This window comes from Mercenaria mercenaria, chromosome 9, assembly GCF_021730395.1.
Source record: "Mercenaria mercenaria strain notata chromosome 9, MADL_Memer_1, whole genome shotgun sequence".
In the NCBI taxonomy this organism is placed as follows: domain Eukaryota; kingdom Metazoa; phylum Mollusca; class Bivalvia; order Venerida; family Veneridae; genus Mercenaria; species Mercenaria mercenaria.
In genome coordinates, this window is record NC_069369.1 from 19,180,100 (window position 1) to 19,197,931 (window position 17,832).

Genomic DNA, 17,832 nt, shown 5'->3' on the forward strand with positions numbered 1-17,832 from the left:
ACAGGAAATTTATAAGCTAAATGACACCATCTAAAACATTCATTATCATCGTTCTTTATATTTATTAATCCTTTCATTGAATTTTGTAGTTTATTTGGTAATTCTAAATAACTTGAAGCAGCCAATGGACTATACTTATATCTATTTATATAATGAGCATCAACTGACTCAAATTCTCCAGCCACTTCCTTCAGAAATCCAATTCCCAATTCTATTTATTATTTCATCAAAAGCTTGATGTAAGTTTTTTTTTTATTTCATTTGTGTTAATAATTTCTAAAGCCTTTGATTGAAAATAAGCTGATTTATATATTGTATCAGTTTTATCCATTTTTGCAAAAGTTATTTTTAAAACAACGTTTATTTTTATACCTTTTAAAGTTTTAAGTTCAGATTTAAGTATTTCGTAAGAGTCGTTTATAGTTAAATATAATTGATTCTTTGGATCTTGTCTATATGTAATTTTAATTTCAAATTTCTTATAATATTGTTTTGTAGATCTCTCGATTTCCATCTTATATTTTTATTTAGAAAATAAAATTCGTTTTAAGCAAAAAAGGATTAAAAAATAATTAAAAAAATAATTTAAAAAATAATAAAATAAATAAAGTTTTAAATTATCTTTAAGAAGAATCAAAATATTTAAACTTATATCTTTTTCCATTAGTTTTTGATATTCCACATTTTACTCGGTTTTCTCCTTTGCAGCACATTGTTATTAACCAGAATTAATACCAAGGTCTTTAGACGCTGCATAATTGCTTTTATGTTTTTTCTTCATTAGTATCACAGTCGGTTACAATAACTTTTTTAGGATTGTTTCGAATATTATTTGGTCTGGGACAATCACATAATCTTTCAGCATTTTCTTCTTCATTTAAATAGACAACCACAGTTCCATTCAAATAAATTATTTTTTAAAAGATAAGGATCTATAACATTTTGTAATTTATCAATGACGTGGTTTTTATATTCATCGCTAACTATTTGATCAAGTTTTGATTTAATAACATTTCTTCTTTTAAGAACTTTCTTATATGAATTTTTGTCTGGATTCATTATTTCTCCTAAAGTGCTAGATAATTTTGGCATAATCATTCTATCTACCTTTCTATTAACCATATATATATAATATACTTATAGAAAAAAATCTTTAAAAACACACCTAATGAAATTATATTGATTTGAGAAATTTGTTATATTATCTATATCTTTTGAATAAGATTTTAAAGTCATTTTTTCTAAATTGTTATCAACTGTTAAAATTTTAATACCTTTTGAGACATTCTGTTTAACCATTCTTCGTGTAATTTGTGTAGTTTTTCTAAATAATCTAAACCAACTTTGTTTTCTTCCGTTCTGTTTCTTTTTTGAAGTCTTTTAAAACATATTTTTGGATCGGTTTTAACATAAACAAATCCATCAATTGGGTTTTTTTCCGTATGGTTTTATAATATGATCAGTTAAAAAAGATTGTATACTGCCCACTCGGGGTCATTTATAACACCGTTGTCGTGATGTTGTTTTGTAAAACGTTACTGTTAGTTAAATAACAACGTTCAAGAACAGAAACACCATCAAACTGTTTAGCAGAAGATAACATTTTTATATGACTATTTAAAGTTGTTAGCTGAAAAGGAAATAAATATTTGGAAGGTTCTTGAGCCCGCAAGTTCAAAAAGGTTATATGAATTATAATCAGAGTCCATAACATTTTGCCATTCGTGAATTGGTTCTGGAATTATATTAAAATTAGGATTATATTCTTTAATAATATCTAAAAACGTACTTTTTCCTGATGCAATTAACTTTCAACTGATATAATTTTTTCTCATTTATATTAAAATACTTATAGAAAAAATCTTTAATTAAAGTTAAAGTTATACAGCTCTTCTTCTTTTTTACTTTTATATCCGTTAAGTTTAAAATTTCCTTCATATGCATTTCAAGAGGTGTTGAATATTTTTTTTCTTTCTGCATTCTAATAGTATTGTAAAAATATCCTGAATAACTTTATTTGGATCTTCTTTATTTACTTTTCAATCCGTGCTTTTGTTATAAGTTGTTTTATTTTGTGATGATGTGTTTTTAAAATAAATTTCTTGTCGTCAAGTTTTAGTCTGTTAGTAAATATGGTAATTACTGATGGAACAGCACCAGCAACTGCTACAAATACAGGAATAGCTGGAACAAGTGCTAATGCAGCTGAACAACCAAAGACACCTGCTGTAATATATAACACAGTACTTACTCTCCCACAAAATTTATAACTTTTTCTGTAAGCAGCAGCTAGTTTAGTTAAGTGAATAATTAATTGATCTATTGTTTCTATTCCATTATTATCAGAAATTAGATTTTTATTGCTCATTTATATAATTAAACTTTTTTATTTTCTAAATTAAATTTCTTTCAATTCACTAAATGGTACCCAACTATTAAATTTTTCACTATAACCTTTCCATTTTCCAGCTTGTTTTTTCTTATAGTCTCGTCTGATAACTTTTTCTATTCTAAAAACTTCTTGTGTAGTAGGTAAAAGTTCTTGTCCGTAAAATGAACCTTGAACTATTTCATTATTTAAATCTTTAATTGAGTATGTTCTGGGATTTGTATTATTAATTTTATAAATTATAAATATTTCCTCTGTCCAGTTTGGTGTATATCCTTTTTCAAAATGTCTTTTCAGTTTGCTTAAGCGAACTCGATCACCAATTTTAAATTTTGCTTTGCTCTTTGGTATCTTTAAATCACCATATAAATTAAGTAAACAGTACCTTTATTTAAGTTTTTACTGGCTTCGGTTGGTGTCATTTTTATACTAGAATATTTTGTTTTGTTATATTTATCAACCATATCCTGCAAATTGTCTAAATAAGTATAAGTATTATTTGTTGTAAAATATTTCCACATTATTCTTTTTAAAGTTCTATTGAATCTTTCAATTACTACAGCTTTACCTTCATTAAATGTATGATACATATTAATCTTATTTTTATTCAAAAATGATTCAAACTTTTTATTATAAAATTCTTTTCCTTCATCCACCCATAAATTTATTGGTAATCGTTCTTTTAAAATTATTTTTTCAAATGCTTCAGTAACAGATTCTCCGGTTTTATTCTTTAATGGAATAACCCAAGCATATTTACTAAATATATCAATAACGGTTAACAAGTACTTTACTCCTTTATTGTATTTTGAAAAAGCTTGCATGTCAACTAAATCAGCTGACCAAGTATCATCAATATCATTAACTATTACCCTTCGTTTTTGAAATTTTCGTTTAATTGGTTTGTGTAATTCTTCTGCTAATTCATCGCTCCATGTGATTCCGGGCGTATACTCTACCCCCTTTTCCCGTTTTTTGATTTTTGTCTGGGTGTTAAACCCATAGGGAACTGTTGTTCCTGTCCGAGACCAAGTTTGTATTTCGTTTTGATAGCTGGTTTTACAACTAAATGTTTTGCAATCTTTTCTCCAAATGTTTTTGATTTAGTGTTATTTAAATTGGAAAGCATTTGCTTATCACATGTACTCTTTTTTACACCACTGTCATAACAAAAGTCATGGTCCATACATACTGCATCCAGTTCGTTGACAGGAGGTCCGTTATCTAAAGGATTTCCTGGTCCACAATAGTTATATCCTGGAAGTGTTAAACCTTTTTAGGTAATAAAGGTAACATTGCTTTATGAATATCTAAATTACCTGCTTTGATAGTATTTTTAACAAATTTTGCTTTCATTTTCCCACAAGACGAACAGGTAGCTTTTATCATTTTTCTCCCATTTTTTGTTATAACATAATGGGGGTTTATATTATCAGTAAATCTTCTTTCTTTCAAACAATATATTTTATTTTGTAAACTCATCTATATCATATGTATTTAAAACTTCTTAGTTGCTTTTAACTGGGTTTAAAACCTGTGGATTTTAAATTGTCCGGCATTGACCAGTCCTGACCAAGGGTCAAAAGGTCAAATGGGGTTATACTGTTTTCGCACAAACAATTCTTATACTACTCATGTTAGATCATCACAGTGGACAAGTGTTCAAAGTTTTAATCGATTTCCATTAAAGACTACTGGGATGCCAGGTTACGTAAAAAAGAAATATCCAAAAATTAATTAAATCGAAAAAAAGAGGCAAAACAGTCTAGCAAAAAATGATAGTCGTAATGCCTCTTTATCACACACCAGGTTTGATATATAACACAGTTTTGACAAATCCAAAGGCTTTTACTACGGTTTTGCCGGATCAAGTTGTCGTCCGATATCTTACAGTCATATATATGACATACCTTTTGCATATATTTCTTGAAAATTGCTTAATAAATGTGATCAGTAACGTGATAACGATGCAAAATAAATCGATTTCGACAAATTTCATGGCGATAACTCAAATATAACAGCAATCACACCTACTATCGATCTTATATATATGCTACATCTTGTTTCAACATACAACTGAAGTACGTTACGGGGCCATCCGTGGCGTCACTGACTTCAAATCACATGCCCCTCACCTACGTGGGTTCGAGCCTCATTCGGGCCGTTGAATTCATGTGAGGAAGCCATCTAGCTGGCTTACATAATGTCGGTGGTTCTACCCAGGTGCCCGCCCGTGATGAGATAATGCAAAGAAGGGCACCGAGGGTCTTCCTCCACCATCAAAGCTGGAAAGTCGCCATATGACCTATAATTGTACCGGTGCGACGTAAAACCCAACAAATACAAATAACAACTAGTGCTGCCTTTGAGAAAAGCGCATGTCTCCCACAACTGCCTAATCAGCTACATAGTTATATATGAGTCAACCATGCACCAAGACGTCAACTACCTTATCATACTTTCAGTGCTTTGATTATCAAAAGCAAGTTTCAAGGGCCATAATTCTGAAGTGCCTGAGCCGATTTGGCTGAATATCGAACTTGGCCGAGGACTTATTGACAAAACACATTTTGTTCAAGTTTGGTGAAGATCGGATGAGAAATGTTTGACTTAAGAGTGCGGACAATATTTGTGACAGGCAAACAGACACACACACACACACACACACACAGACACACACACACAGACAGGAGTAAATCAATATATCTCTCACACCACTATGTGGTGGGAGACATAATAATATAAATGCCTCCGTGGCCAATTGGTTATGGTCGCCGACTTCAAATCACTTGCCCCTCACCGATGTCGGTTCGAGCCTCATTCGGGGCGTTGAATTCTTCATGCGAGAAAGTCATCCAGATGGCTTATGGAAGGTTGGTAGTTCTACCTAGGTGCCCGCACGTGATAAAATAATGCACGAAGGGGCATCTGGGGTCTTTTTTTTTCGCTTTGAAAAAATTGGTCAAAATCAAAAAATCCTTTCGATACTTTACAATTGTACGGACATGTTTTTAAAAAGTAATCGGACAATATATGCATGTCCACTTCCTATTGATGATGTATGCATTTCATTTGAATTGGATAAAAACTGTAAGACTCGAGTGCATAAGAAGTGTGACCGACGGACGGCATGACGGAAGTTCCTACATATGGGTATTTATGTGGCTACTCTTTTGTTCTCTCTATTGTTCTTTTAGCCACGTAAAATAAAAATAGCCACATAAAAGCCTTACGAAATGAATGACAGGTGCACCATAAACTGGTTTAAACTCCCCAGTGGTGGTTTTGCCGCCGACCGTTCCAATGCGGTGTCCAACTGTGTTCCTTTATTTGTTCGTTCTGTCCTAGTGTGTTTGCTTTTTGTGAGTGTGCGTTGATGGTGTGCATGTCCGCGTACTGAGTACCGTATTTGGAGGCTGCGTTTTTGGAATGTGGCTTTCCCTGTTGGATATTTATCCTTGGATTTTTTTGTAATCATATATTTATTTCATGAATCCATTGAGAATGCCTTTCTGTACAAAATAAGAGTACCTGTTGTTAGCAGACAAGGAAACGCAAAGCAAAGACAGTAAACTTTACCGAAGGGGATATTTCAGGGGTGTTATGTTTATTGAGTAAGGTGGCTCAAGTATAAATACTGAAAACATGAGTTGTCTACAAAACAGTGCACTCGACTGTTTGACAGTTTTTAACCTTTAGCATGCTAGATAAATTGTCGTCTGCTGGAAATATCGTCTGCTAAAATTGTAAAGTTCATTCAATTTGCTCCAAAATTGGAAGAAATATTGTCAGAGTAGCAAACAGCTTGGAACCTGATCAGACGCCGATTTAATCGGCGTCTGATCTGGTTCCAAGCTGTTTGCAAAGGCTGTTAAATTCGCCTGCAGCAGGCTAAGGGTTAAATCACCCAAAAGTTATAACTTGGCAAGATTTATGTAACAGAATTATTTAGTTTACTTATTTAAATTTAAGGATAGCAATGATCACAACTTCCTTGCAAAACTTCGATCAAGCAAGGGTAATATTTCAAATTGATTCAAACAAGAGTTCTCTAACTTGGGAATATTGAGATAGATGTCTCGTGTGAAATTTTGTATGTAGTATTACAGATATACAACTACGCCCAAACTGTAATCAAATTACCTAAGTAGAAACAGGGAGACAGCTTAGTAAATGCTCACAAACTTTAGGCCAATTTTCTGAGTAGAAAAATGGCTCTTATTTGAATTGTTTAACCTAGATTTTAATAACTGGGAAGCATTACGGAATCATCCAGTACATATTATTACTTAGATACAGTTTCATAGATACACGCAAAATTTTAACCGAAGTCGAATAAGGGCTAAAATTTGAATTAAATTCAGACAAGAGTTATCAAACTTGATTATTTCTGTAGGTTTGGTGACAATCTAGTTCGTGCAATGATTACCGAGATATGAACTTAAACGCAAACTTTAACCAAGATGTGACGCCGACGACGACGAAAGGGTGACAACAAAAGCTCTACTATTTGATACATTTTCAAATAGTTAAACTAACAAGATGGTCATGATGACCCTGGATTGCTCACTTGAGTAATATGAACTCTATGTTTAAAATGTCAAACTGATGCTAAAGTGTTAAGAAAGTATGTCAGTAGGTCACATTCATGGTCACTGAAAGTCAGTTTTAATATCGGTGTGAAAAACTGTATATGCCATCCAAATTTCAAGGCTGTATCTTAAAAACAAGAAACTTGGTCAGTAGGACAAGGTCGCAGTTAAGTGACCGCTAATTACTTTGCGTCATCAGGTAATTTCATAAAACAATCTAGGAAATATGATCAGATAATTTTTGAAGTATTTTTTCCTATACATGTGTAACTCGTGTAACAAGTGACACCAGGGGCGGGGCCTCTTTTCGCCCAGGGGCATAATTTGAACAATCTTGATAGAGAACCACTAGGCAATGCTCCATACCAAATGTCAAAGGCCGAGGCTTTGAGCTTTCAGACAAAAAGATTGTTAAAAGATTTTTCCTATACAAGTCCATGTAAAACTTGGGACCTCCGAGCAGGGCCTCTTTTCACCCCAAGGGCATAATTTGAACAATTTTGGTAGAAAATTACTAGGCAATGCAACATACCAAATATCAAAAGACTAGGTCTTGCAGTTTCAGGCAAGAAGATTTTAAAAGTTTTTCTTATATAAGTCTATGTAAAACTTGGGACCCCTCTGTGGAGCCTCTTTTCACCTCGGGGCATAATTTGAACAATCTTGATAGAGGCCACTAGACAATGCAACATACAAAATATCATAAGCATAGGCCTTACAGTTTCAGACAAGAAGATTTTTCTTTTTTTTTCCTGTATAAGTCTATGTAAAACTTGAGACCCCCGTGACGGGGTCTCTTCATCTCAGGGGCATGATTTGAACAGTCTTGACAGAGGACCATTAGATGATGTCACATGCCAAATATCGAGGCTCTAAGCCTTGCGGGTCTGGACTTGTCAGAAATTTTTTGTTTTTCCTTTCGGTTGCCATGACAACCAGAGTTCTGTGTGAAATTCAAATCTTTGAATAATTTTGAAAGGGGACCACCCAACAATCATTCCTGTGAAGTTTGGTGAGAATCTGCCTAGTGGTTTTGAAAAAGATCTTTTTAGAACATGTTGACGACGGACGGACGACGGATGACGCAAGACGGACATTGAGCGGTCACAAAAGCTCACCATGAGCCTGTGGCTCATGTGAGCTAAAAACAAGTAACAGAAACAAACAATTTCTGTTGTTGTTGTTTTTTTTGTGGTGGGAAGGAATGTGGGTGGTGTGTGAACAACATTCAGTTGTTTCTATCAAGGTGATGAAGGGAGAGACGTTTAAGTCAGCTATGATGTACATAGTTACTGAGATACTATTTCGCTGACAATAGCAAACATAACTTTGTTGTGTCGAAATAAATACTAAAAATAGCTTAGCATAGAAGAGGTCATAATGGCGGTCATAAAACTGAAAACAAGACTATTGGAACCTAGGTCATTTAGTTATCATGTATGATGATGGAGATACACACTGGATAACCGGTTGTACAGACGCCCGATGGACAAGTAACACCGATGATTAATGGGTCGGTTGAATTTTATTTCATAACTTTCGACTGATACAAAGTCAATGCTTGCAAATCAACTTTCTGAAGAAATTGTTCGGGAAATTCTCAAAACATAATGACAGTTTTCTTACCAGAAGTTGTAAATGTAAGTCAGGTCTATTCCCTATAAAACTGTCAAACTGGCTTAGTATCAGTATAATTGATTGTAAAAAATCAACTTAGTCATTAACCCCGGGGCTACTTTTTCAGTCGGCGGAATTTGTCTACGGGGCATCGGGATAGCCGGTTATCCAGTGTGAAATATGAGCTCGCAGAAAGATGTTCAACAAATGACGCCGGCCCTGTTATATAGCAATGGCTTTTGTGACCGTGAGCTTTAAACAAACTTCTTTCTCAACCTGATTGGCATTTAACGTCATAATAATGTTTTAACAAAAAAGAAAGAAAGTAACAGTGCTATGAGACTGATGTTTATTTCTCTCTATTTTTGTCTTCATATTTTGGCAGTTTTCATACAAAACTTTCAGAATTCCTGCGACTGAGAAGAAGATGACTTTGCCGCTTTTCCTGTCTTTTTGGGGAGCAGAGCATTCTGAATGTTGGGAAGAACACCGCCCTGTGAAATCGTTACACCGCTTAACAATTTATTTAATTCTTCATCATTCCTTATTGCTAATTGAATGTGTCGCGGGATTATGCGAGATTTCTTATTGTCACGTGCGGCGTTTCCGGCTAATTCCAGCACTTCTGCTGCAAGGTACTCCAACACAGCGGCAAGATACACTGGCGCACCTGCTCCAATTCTCTCAGCATAGTTACCCTGAAATATACATATATATCAATACATTTGGTAGAAAAGCATTTACAACAATAACATGAATATGTTTAATCTTATCAAGTGTACACGCTGTAAATTGCCACGGAACTACTCTGATATTGCAAACGAGACAGCGTTATATTAGATTTTGATCTTATTAGTAAATCGTATAGTAAAGCCTTCTAAAACTGGTGTATTTAAAAAGAAATTTGGAAAATCTGTCGTAAACTCGTGTCCAAAAGCCTATCGATCTCTTTTCAGTTTGTTGCCTATACAACGGAAATTCGTCAAAAATAAATCTGATTTTTGAAACCGCATTAGTATAATCCTGAAGAAACAAAACTGAACTGAAATTTATATTTGTATGCGTGAGACTATGACATCAAAAGGCTGCTGTTAATCAATATAGTGCTGCTCATATGGTCCGCCGGAGCTGCAGATTGGGTCATACACTAAACACCGATTTCTGTAGGACAGTTGGTTAGATTTTGTTGTGTAATGGTTATGTAATGTCATACAGAAGTTAACTTTTTTATTATTATTTAAAAGAAATTCTAGGTTTCGGTACTCAACTGAATGACATTTTTATTGCCCCTGGCTTTGAGCGATGGTTTAACCTGTTCATATCCGCCACTGGTAACCCCCATATGGAAGACACCTCCAGATGACTTAGTTATTTTAGAGTAAAGATAGTGCAAGAAACAGATGACGCTCTAAATCTAGAAGCTTCATTGATTCTTAAGCTTTCTATGTGTAAACCAGGCATACAAGGGACTCTTCTTCCAATATCAGTAATTTTGAGGAGTGGTGGCTCGAATTCGTGGCCCCTGCTTTTGTAGTCAGATACTGTTACCACTAGACAACTGCGTCATATATAGTCGAATGTACATATAGAGAAAACTAGAGCTATCACTAAAGGTGATGAATGTACCCCCCGCATGCACTGACACAGTACATTGCAATTTGACGCACACAAGATTGCATAATTATGTGGAGTGTATGTATATAGACTGTATGTATACAGTATAGTAACAAAAAACAAAGTCCCATAACTATGCAGAATATTTATCTAAAAGAATGTAACATGCACCATGCACAACTAGGGTTGGTACTGATCACTTGTGTGAAGGTTCATTAAATTGTGTGTAAGGGTTTGGTAGATTAGGCACGCACAAGATTGCATATGCAGACTGTATGTACATAGTATGTTAACAAGAAACAAAGTCCCATAACTCTGCAATTTTTCTCGCTGAAAGAACCTAACATGCCCCATGCACAATTACTGTTGTTACTGAATTCTTGTGTGAAGTTTCATTAAATTGTGTCAAAGGGATGAGGAGAGATGGTGCGCACAAGATTGTGTCTATGTATATAGTATAGTAACAAAAAAACAAAGTCCCATAACTCTGCAAATTTTTGTTCTAAAAGAACCTAACATGACCCATGCACAACTACTGTTGGTACTGATCACTTGTGTGAAGTTTCATTAAATTGTGTCAAGGGGATGAGGAGAGATGGTGCGCACAAGATTGTGTCTATGTATATAGTATAGTAACAAAAAATCAAAGTCCCATAACTCTGCAAATTTTTTTTTCTAAAAGAACCTAACATGCCCCATGCACAACTACTGTTGGTACTGATCACTTGTGTGAAGTTTCATTAAATTCTGTCAAGGGGATAAGGAGAGATGGTGCGCACAAGATTGCGTCTACGGACAGACGGCCAGACGGCCAGACGGACAGACAGACAACCTGAAACCAGTATACCCACCCCCTTTACAACTTTGTTGTCGGGGGGTACAAAAATGACACATACCCAGAACACGCATAATGAACCAGAATATCATGTTTCGAGCCATTCCTACTAGTAGTTACCGAGATACGTGCTTACATACCAAAAAAGTAATAAAACTGTGCACCGACGCCGGCGGCAAATGAGTGCAATAGTTCTTTCTACGAATAATGAAGTTAAAGATGTGTTATTCTGTCAGTAAATATACCTTTCTTAAAAGTCTGTGGAGACGCCCAACTGGAAACTGTAGACCGGCTCTGCTGGAGCGCGACTTTCCCGCCTTCTTGATTTTCCCGCCCTTTCCTCTGCCGGACATAGCTGTAACCTTCTGAAATAATCAAAGAATCAGAATGTGATTTTGATTCTTGTTTGAATCCAGTATTTTCTTGTCGTATTGCTAGTATGTGTAAGAATGCGCGTATAGCAGTATTTCCGTAAACATAAAAGATTATGATTGACAAGTGCTTCGTGCGTGTTATATTCGAAATTTGCGGACAAGAAAAATACTAAAGATAACTGACCTTTAACATGTTTAAGTATGACTATGACCTAGAATCTAGGAGTTATTATGATGAATCTTTTTGTTATTCGAATACCGTACACGAAAAAAATATCTTATACATTTGACCTATAAGTGCGACTTTGTCTTTTCAGCCAGGGATCTAGGTCTTTCAAACGACATATAGTCTTGATTTTTCGTACACACGCCGAAACATACGGGCGAGCGGAAGAAAAGACGGACAGCAGCTGTCTCCCTACCTAAAAGGTAGAACATTAAAACGAGTATAAACTAGTGTAAAAGCAAAAAAAGGACATAATCAACTGTCAAATATAGCATAATTATGAACTGCACACGAAACAGTCCCTATAAACCTTTGAGTCTCGAGTTTCTGGACAAAGCACTTATTATGGCTTATATTTGTGCCAAATATTATTTAATTCCCTTAATGAATGGCAGGGTTATGGATCGGAGAAGACAAAAAAACACTATAATTGAGCTTGACGTTGAAATCAAAAGGCCGGAGTCCTATATGCGGCATATAGTAATGCTAATGTAAGTTATGGACCGAATACACTTGTACATGACTTGTCAGGTCTTTTTGTTTAACCTTGGACTTTAAACTTCACATTGTCTCATTATCAGGAACATTTGCGCACAATAAATTAAAATCCCTTGATTAGTTAAACATTTCCCAAGAATTTTGTATTGATTCGGAGCAAACGTTTTAATCAAATTGTAAGGAAAACATGTGCATTTTCTTATTCGTCACTTAACATTTGCACAATCCTGATTTGCACGCTGAATATTCCTGGAATGTGTACTTTTCTAAGATTTTTCTTATTTGTTTTCACTTGGCAAAAGATAATATTTTTCACGCTTTGTGTTGATTTTTTACATTGCGACTTTAATATTTTCACGAGATAATTTAGAATTAGCTTTTGTATTCCAATAAAATCTATAGCTGTTGGTGGCTGAAAGAGTTATTGACCGAACAGAAAACATGACAGTGTAAACATCCGATCGGGGACCTTGACCCTTGAGGTACAAGGCAAGGATCTTGTGCACAACATGTTGTCCCTCAATAGTTTTTGGATGAACGTTTGTGCAAAGTATAATCTTAACCTTATAATCCAAACTTCCTTGATGGATGACTGATGCCAGGACTATTGACCCGACTCAAAATAGACCCTATAAACCATTGATCTCACAGTTTGACCGTAACTATTGAGATAAGGGCCTGGGTCATGGACACGACATGTCATCTATGGGAACATTTGCACCACTTGATAATAAAATCAGTTTATCTGTTTATCTGCTAGTGGAGAGCACTTTCAGCTACGGGCCTGGGTCTTGCGCACGAGACGTCGTGCGGTTACATGGAACACGTGTAACAACTGCACTGAACTGGTATCTAAATCCTTAGCTGGATTACAGTTATGAGTCGGTCACGAAACTGACCCAGCCAAACCGCAAACAAGACCTTCACTTCGGAGATCTGAGTACGTGTCTTGCGAGCGATCTGTGCTAGAAAATTCATTAATATTCGGCAGAGTTATGGATCGGACACGAAGTGTGACGGACAGATGAACGGACGGACAGGCGGATGAAATCAATTACTATATTCTCCTTGGAGGGTGATAAGATATACATCATTTACTGTTTACTCAACATGTGAACTATGTATATAGCGACGCACGTGTTTCAAACAAAGCGAGTAGACAACAGGTAGATATGTATATTAACAGATAATTAATTACATTTAGTAAAGTAAACTTACATACCACTGACCAATCCTTCTTAATAAAACCTTCACCTGAGTAAAAGAGAAAATACTTACATTCAACAAGACAGAGGCCGTCCTTCTCTCGCCCCAGCTAACTGCCAACGTGTACTGCTGGTAACGGTGGAAAGAAAAAAAAATAGAGAAATTTCACCAATTCACGTGTTTCTCGTGCTGCGGTGTTCCGCCTGTCGCGCAAAACTGGACTGCTCAAGTACTTTCATTAGATACTTATTCGTCCGCTACATTTCCCTTTCTGTCAAACCATTTAATTATATAAGGAAAACATGGAATTATGTTGTTTTATATCGTCTTACTAAAGAAGCATGTCTGTTCATGTAAGGCCGTGCCAAATTAATTAGAAGTTTGTGTTGACGACTTCGTCAGGTATTTAATTTGTCAAGAAAAAATAAAATAAAATTCACCCATTCGCATCTACAGAAAAAAAAAATATTCGAAAATTTTTGGTTTATTTATTTTATTCGTTTTATTTCTATTTATTTTACTGCATGGTGGTTAGCCAGTAATAACAAAATGTTCAATAAACAGGATTATGTGTGTGGTTAAGACTATTTTTTTATCCGTGGAAGGTAGAGTAATGGATTTCATAGCAATTTACTTACACACTTGAAAATGAGGACACTCTGGTTTAAACATCTTTTTATATATATGGAAAAAAACACATTGTCCTGTAGAACTAGTAGTTTGATGTATTTAAAATATTACAGAAATTGCCTTTAAGCAGTTTAAAATGCATAAAGTCTGAAAAATCGACAGCACTGGACTTTTTATGGCAAAGTGATTAGAGTCGTTGACCTATAAATCACTCTCCCATTCACTGGTAGACTCAGAAAAAAAATTCCAGTCAGCTAACATAACTGCAGCTCTGTTCAGACGTTTCTTGAAAAATATATCCTAAAATAATGACAAAACTTGATGAGGATATTTGTTAGGAAAGCATGAGTGCAATGACTTTGTCGAAATGCCCTGTTAGAACTTAATGTTGAAATTTAATTGGATCCAATAAAATGTACATTCAAGACATGAAGTTTTATTGTATTTTGAAACGTTTTGTTTGTTTGTTTTGGGTTTAACGTCGTTTTCAACGGTATTTCAGTCATGTAACGGCGGGCAGTTAACGGCCTAACCAGTGTTCCTCGATCCTGTATCAGTACAAACCTGTTTTCCGCAAGTAACTGCCAACCAACCGTGGCATTAACTAAATTGAAATAACTATGAAAAATAAGAAATATTCCGCTCTCATAAAAAAAAATGTACTCGTCTCTCAAAATGTCAAAATTATGGAAAAAAACTTCCAGCAAACAACTAACCAGCTTGGCATGGCCTTATGGAAGAGAAATAGATATAGAATAAAAACAGCACAGACGCTATTGAACAAAACACATTTTAGAGCTGATTCATATTCCAGCAAAGTTTGATTATTAAACGGAACGTTAATTATTATCCACAAGTTATACTTTTTGTCTTCAGCAATATTTAGTTACAATATGCAACCTTCGCCATAGATGCGGTACAGACGTGAAAAAGCCCCATGTCAATGTGACATGAACATGCCAGAACTGCGAAGAAAGCAGTGGTGGATTGGGGAATATGATTTACTTTACCGTTTGTAAACTTATTTTGAGATGGAAAAAAATAGTTTGCACAGAACAGAAAATGTTGGGGTTTTTGTTGTTGTTGTTGTTGTTGTTGTTGTTGGGTTTAACGTCGCACCGACACAATTATAGGTCATATGGCGACTTTCCAGCTTTGATGGTGGTGGAAGACCCTTTGCAGGTGTATTATTTCATCACGATCGGGCACCCTGAGTAGAACCACCGACCTTCCGTAAGCCAGTCGGATGGCTTCCTCACATGAAGAATTAAACGCCCCGAATGAGGCTCGAACCCACATCGGTGAGGGGCAAGTGATTTGAAGTCAGCGACCTTAACCACTCAGCCACGGATGCCCCTAGAACAGAAAAAGGGTTTTTATTTACGTGCGAACAAAACTCTATCGAGAGTACAGGAATGCACGGTGTCTGTCTATCTGTCCGACCAAATGTTGGACAACAGACAACAGAAACCGGAAAGTTCATTCCAAGTTGGCAGATAGAAATTAGATTTGTAAGTATACAGATCGTCAGCAGTCGGCAACAATTTTTCAGTAAAGGCTACACATTATGGGTTGCAATGTTTCTACAAATCAAACAAGAGCTGTCGGATGACAGCGTGCTCGACTATTCGAAGAACTGATTGAAGAATGGGGTCAAAATATTTCTACAGATATTCAGACAAAAGAAAAAAAATACATAAGACAAACAATGTTCCTGTATTTGTGATTTCGATAAGTCTTGCACTAAATGGCAATGTGTGAACAATTTCAAAGTCCAAAAAGGGCCATTATTCAGCCAAAATATAAGACAGAGTTATGTACTCCTTCCTACAAAATACAAAAATATACAAAATATGAACTGGTACGAAAAAATTAATCAAGATTTCTAAGTCAAAAGGGGCCATAATTCAGCCAAAATCCTTGATGAAGTTATGTACTCTTGCCTATAACTGGACATGGTGATAGTAAAAAAGGTGTTGAAAGTTTCAAAGCTTTATCTTCAAAGACTTCAAAGACTTTGTCAAAATATGAACTGGTACGAAAAACTTAACCTAGATTTCTAAGTCAAAAAGGGCCATAATTCAGTTAAAATCCTTGACGGAGTTATGTGCTCTTGCCTATAACTGGACATGGAGTTAGTAAACAAGTGTTGAAAGTTTCAAAGCTTTATCTCAAAAGACTTTGTCAAAATATGAACTGGTACGAAAAACTTAACCAAGATTTCTAAGTTGAAAGGGACCATAATTCAGCCAAAATCCTTGACGGAGTCATTTACTCCTGCCTATAACTGGACATGGTGATGGTAAACAGGTGTTGAAAGTTTCAAAGCTTTATCTCAAAAGACTTTGTCAAAATATGAACTGATACGAAAAACTTAACCATGATTTCTAAGTCAAAAGGGGCCATAATTCAGCCAAAATCCCTGATGGAGTTATGTGCTTTTGCCTATAATTGCCGTGGTGATGGTAAACAAATGTTGAAAGTTTCAAAGCTTTATCTCAAAAGACTGTCAAAATGTGGACTGGTACGAAAAACTTAACCAAGGTGTGACGCCGACGCCGTGGTGAGTAGGATAGCTCTACTTATTCTTCGAATAGTCGAGCTAAAAATGAGTGACAAAATACACGGTGGGGAAACCAAAAATGCAACGTCATCAAAACCCAGCGCAAATGAGCTGACCACACACAAATTTACGTCGATTCAGGTCAGAAAAATCTTGTAACTTTTTTATTACCGCAGTTTTCGACTCGAGTTAAAGAGCACCGTACCCGGCCTGGAGTATACTATTCTGCGTTAGTGTTCCATGTTGTACGTATAGCTTGGTTTTTGCTCGAAAACGCAAACAGTTGGCAAAGAGGGTATGAGCTGTACCGCACTTTTGTCTAAGAAAGTGAGTTTTGACCGTATTTTCGTAAAATGAGGACAGATTTGACGCTCATTTAATATCAGTGACGAGCATAATTGTCAATCATTGTTTTATTTTGCTATTTTCAAGGATATCTGACGATATTTTATTCAAAACAAACAACATTATTAAAATGAGAACATCCACACTGACGACTTTGTTGGAGAACATCCGCACTCTTAATTACCATTATTGCAGTTATGCTTCCTAAAAGCTATGTCTTAGGCAGTCAAGCTACGTTGTTCAACAACAAATGTCGTCTATACATACAATCAGCAGTTCTAACCATTTACCGCGAGGCTATAGACCAGTTAAAATAGATCTGCCAAATCATATAGCAATGGCTGAGCACATGTTAGGCTAACATTAATCTCTGTGTATAGTGTGGCATAAGGACACGGTGTTAACATTGATTGCATCTTAAGAAAACCAAGCTATACGTACAACATGGAACACTATCGCAGAATAGTATACTCCAGGTCGGGTACGGTGCTCTTTATCTCGAGTCGAAAGCTGCAGTAATAAAAAAGTAACAAGACTTTTCTATAGTGGCTGATTTCTGCCATCTCGTTCTGGCGTGTTGGCGCGTTTGCAGGGCGCCAGAACGCCAGGACGCCAATTATACGCGCCAAGACGACAAACAAGGCATTTGTCGTTCTGGCGGGGGCGCCAACACGCTAAATTGGGAAGTTGTCGTCCTGGCGTTCTGGCGTCTTAGCGCGTTTGCAGGGCGCCAACACGCCAACACGCCAGGACGACAATTATACGCGCCAAGACGACAAAATTCATATTTGTCGTTTTGGCGCGTTCATTTGTCGTCTTGGCGTGTATGAGTGTTGGCGTTTGCAGGGCGCCAAGACGCCAACACGCCAGGACGACAATAATATGCGCCAAGACGACAAAATCCATATTTGTCGTTTTGGCGTGTTCATTTGTCGTCTTGGCG

The 17,832-nt window shown here is 35.9% G+C and overlaps 1 protein-coding gene across 1 annotated transcript; it reads right to left on the minus strand.

Moving 5' to 3' along the window:
* Window positions 1-8,930: 8,930 nt before the first annotated feature.
* On the minus strand, window positions 8,931-13,578 carry LOC123547796 (histone H2A-like). Its single transcript, XM_045335054.2, has 3 exons — window positions 13,424-13,578; window positions 11,293-11,412; window positions 8,931-9,296 (listed from the first exon to the last, which is right to left on the minus strand). The coding sequence occupies exons 2-3, from the start codon at window positions 11,398-11,400 to the stop codon at window positions 9,000-9,002; spliced, it is 405 nt and encodes a 134-aa protein (XP_045190989.1). The 5' UTR covers window positions 11,401-11,412; window positions 13,424-13,578; the 3' UTR covers window positions 8,931-8,999.
* Window positions 13,579-17,832: the final 4,254 nt, after the last annotated feature.

Bases quoted from the DNA above. Each gene is read 5' to 3' on its own strand.
- LOC123547796 (XM_045335054.2), bottom strand. From the start codon at position 11,400: ATGTCCGGCAGAGGAAAGGGCGGGAAAATCAAGAAGGCGGGAAAGTCG. The intron at 9,297-11,292 runs GTATATTTACTG...TGTATATTTCAG, and splicing joins TCCACAGACTTTTAAGAAAG to GGTAACTATGCTGAGAGAAT.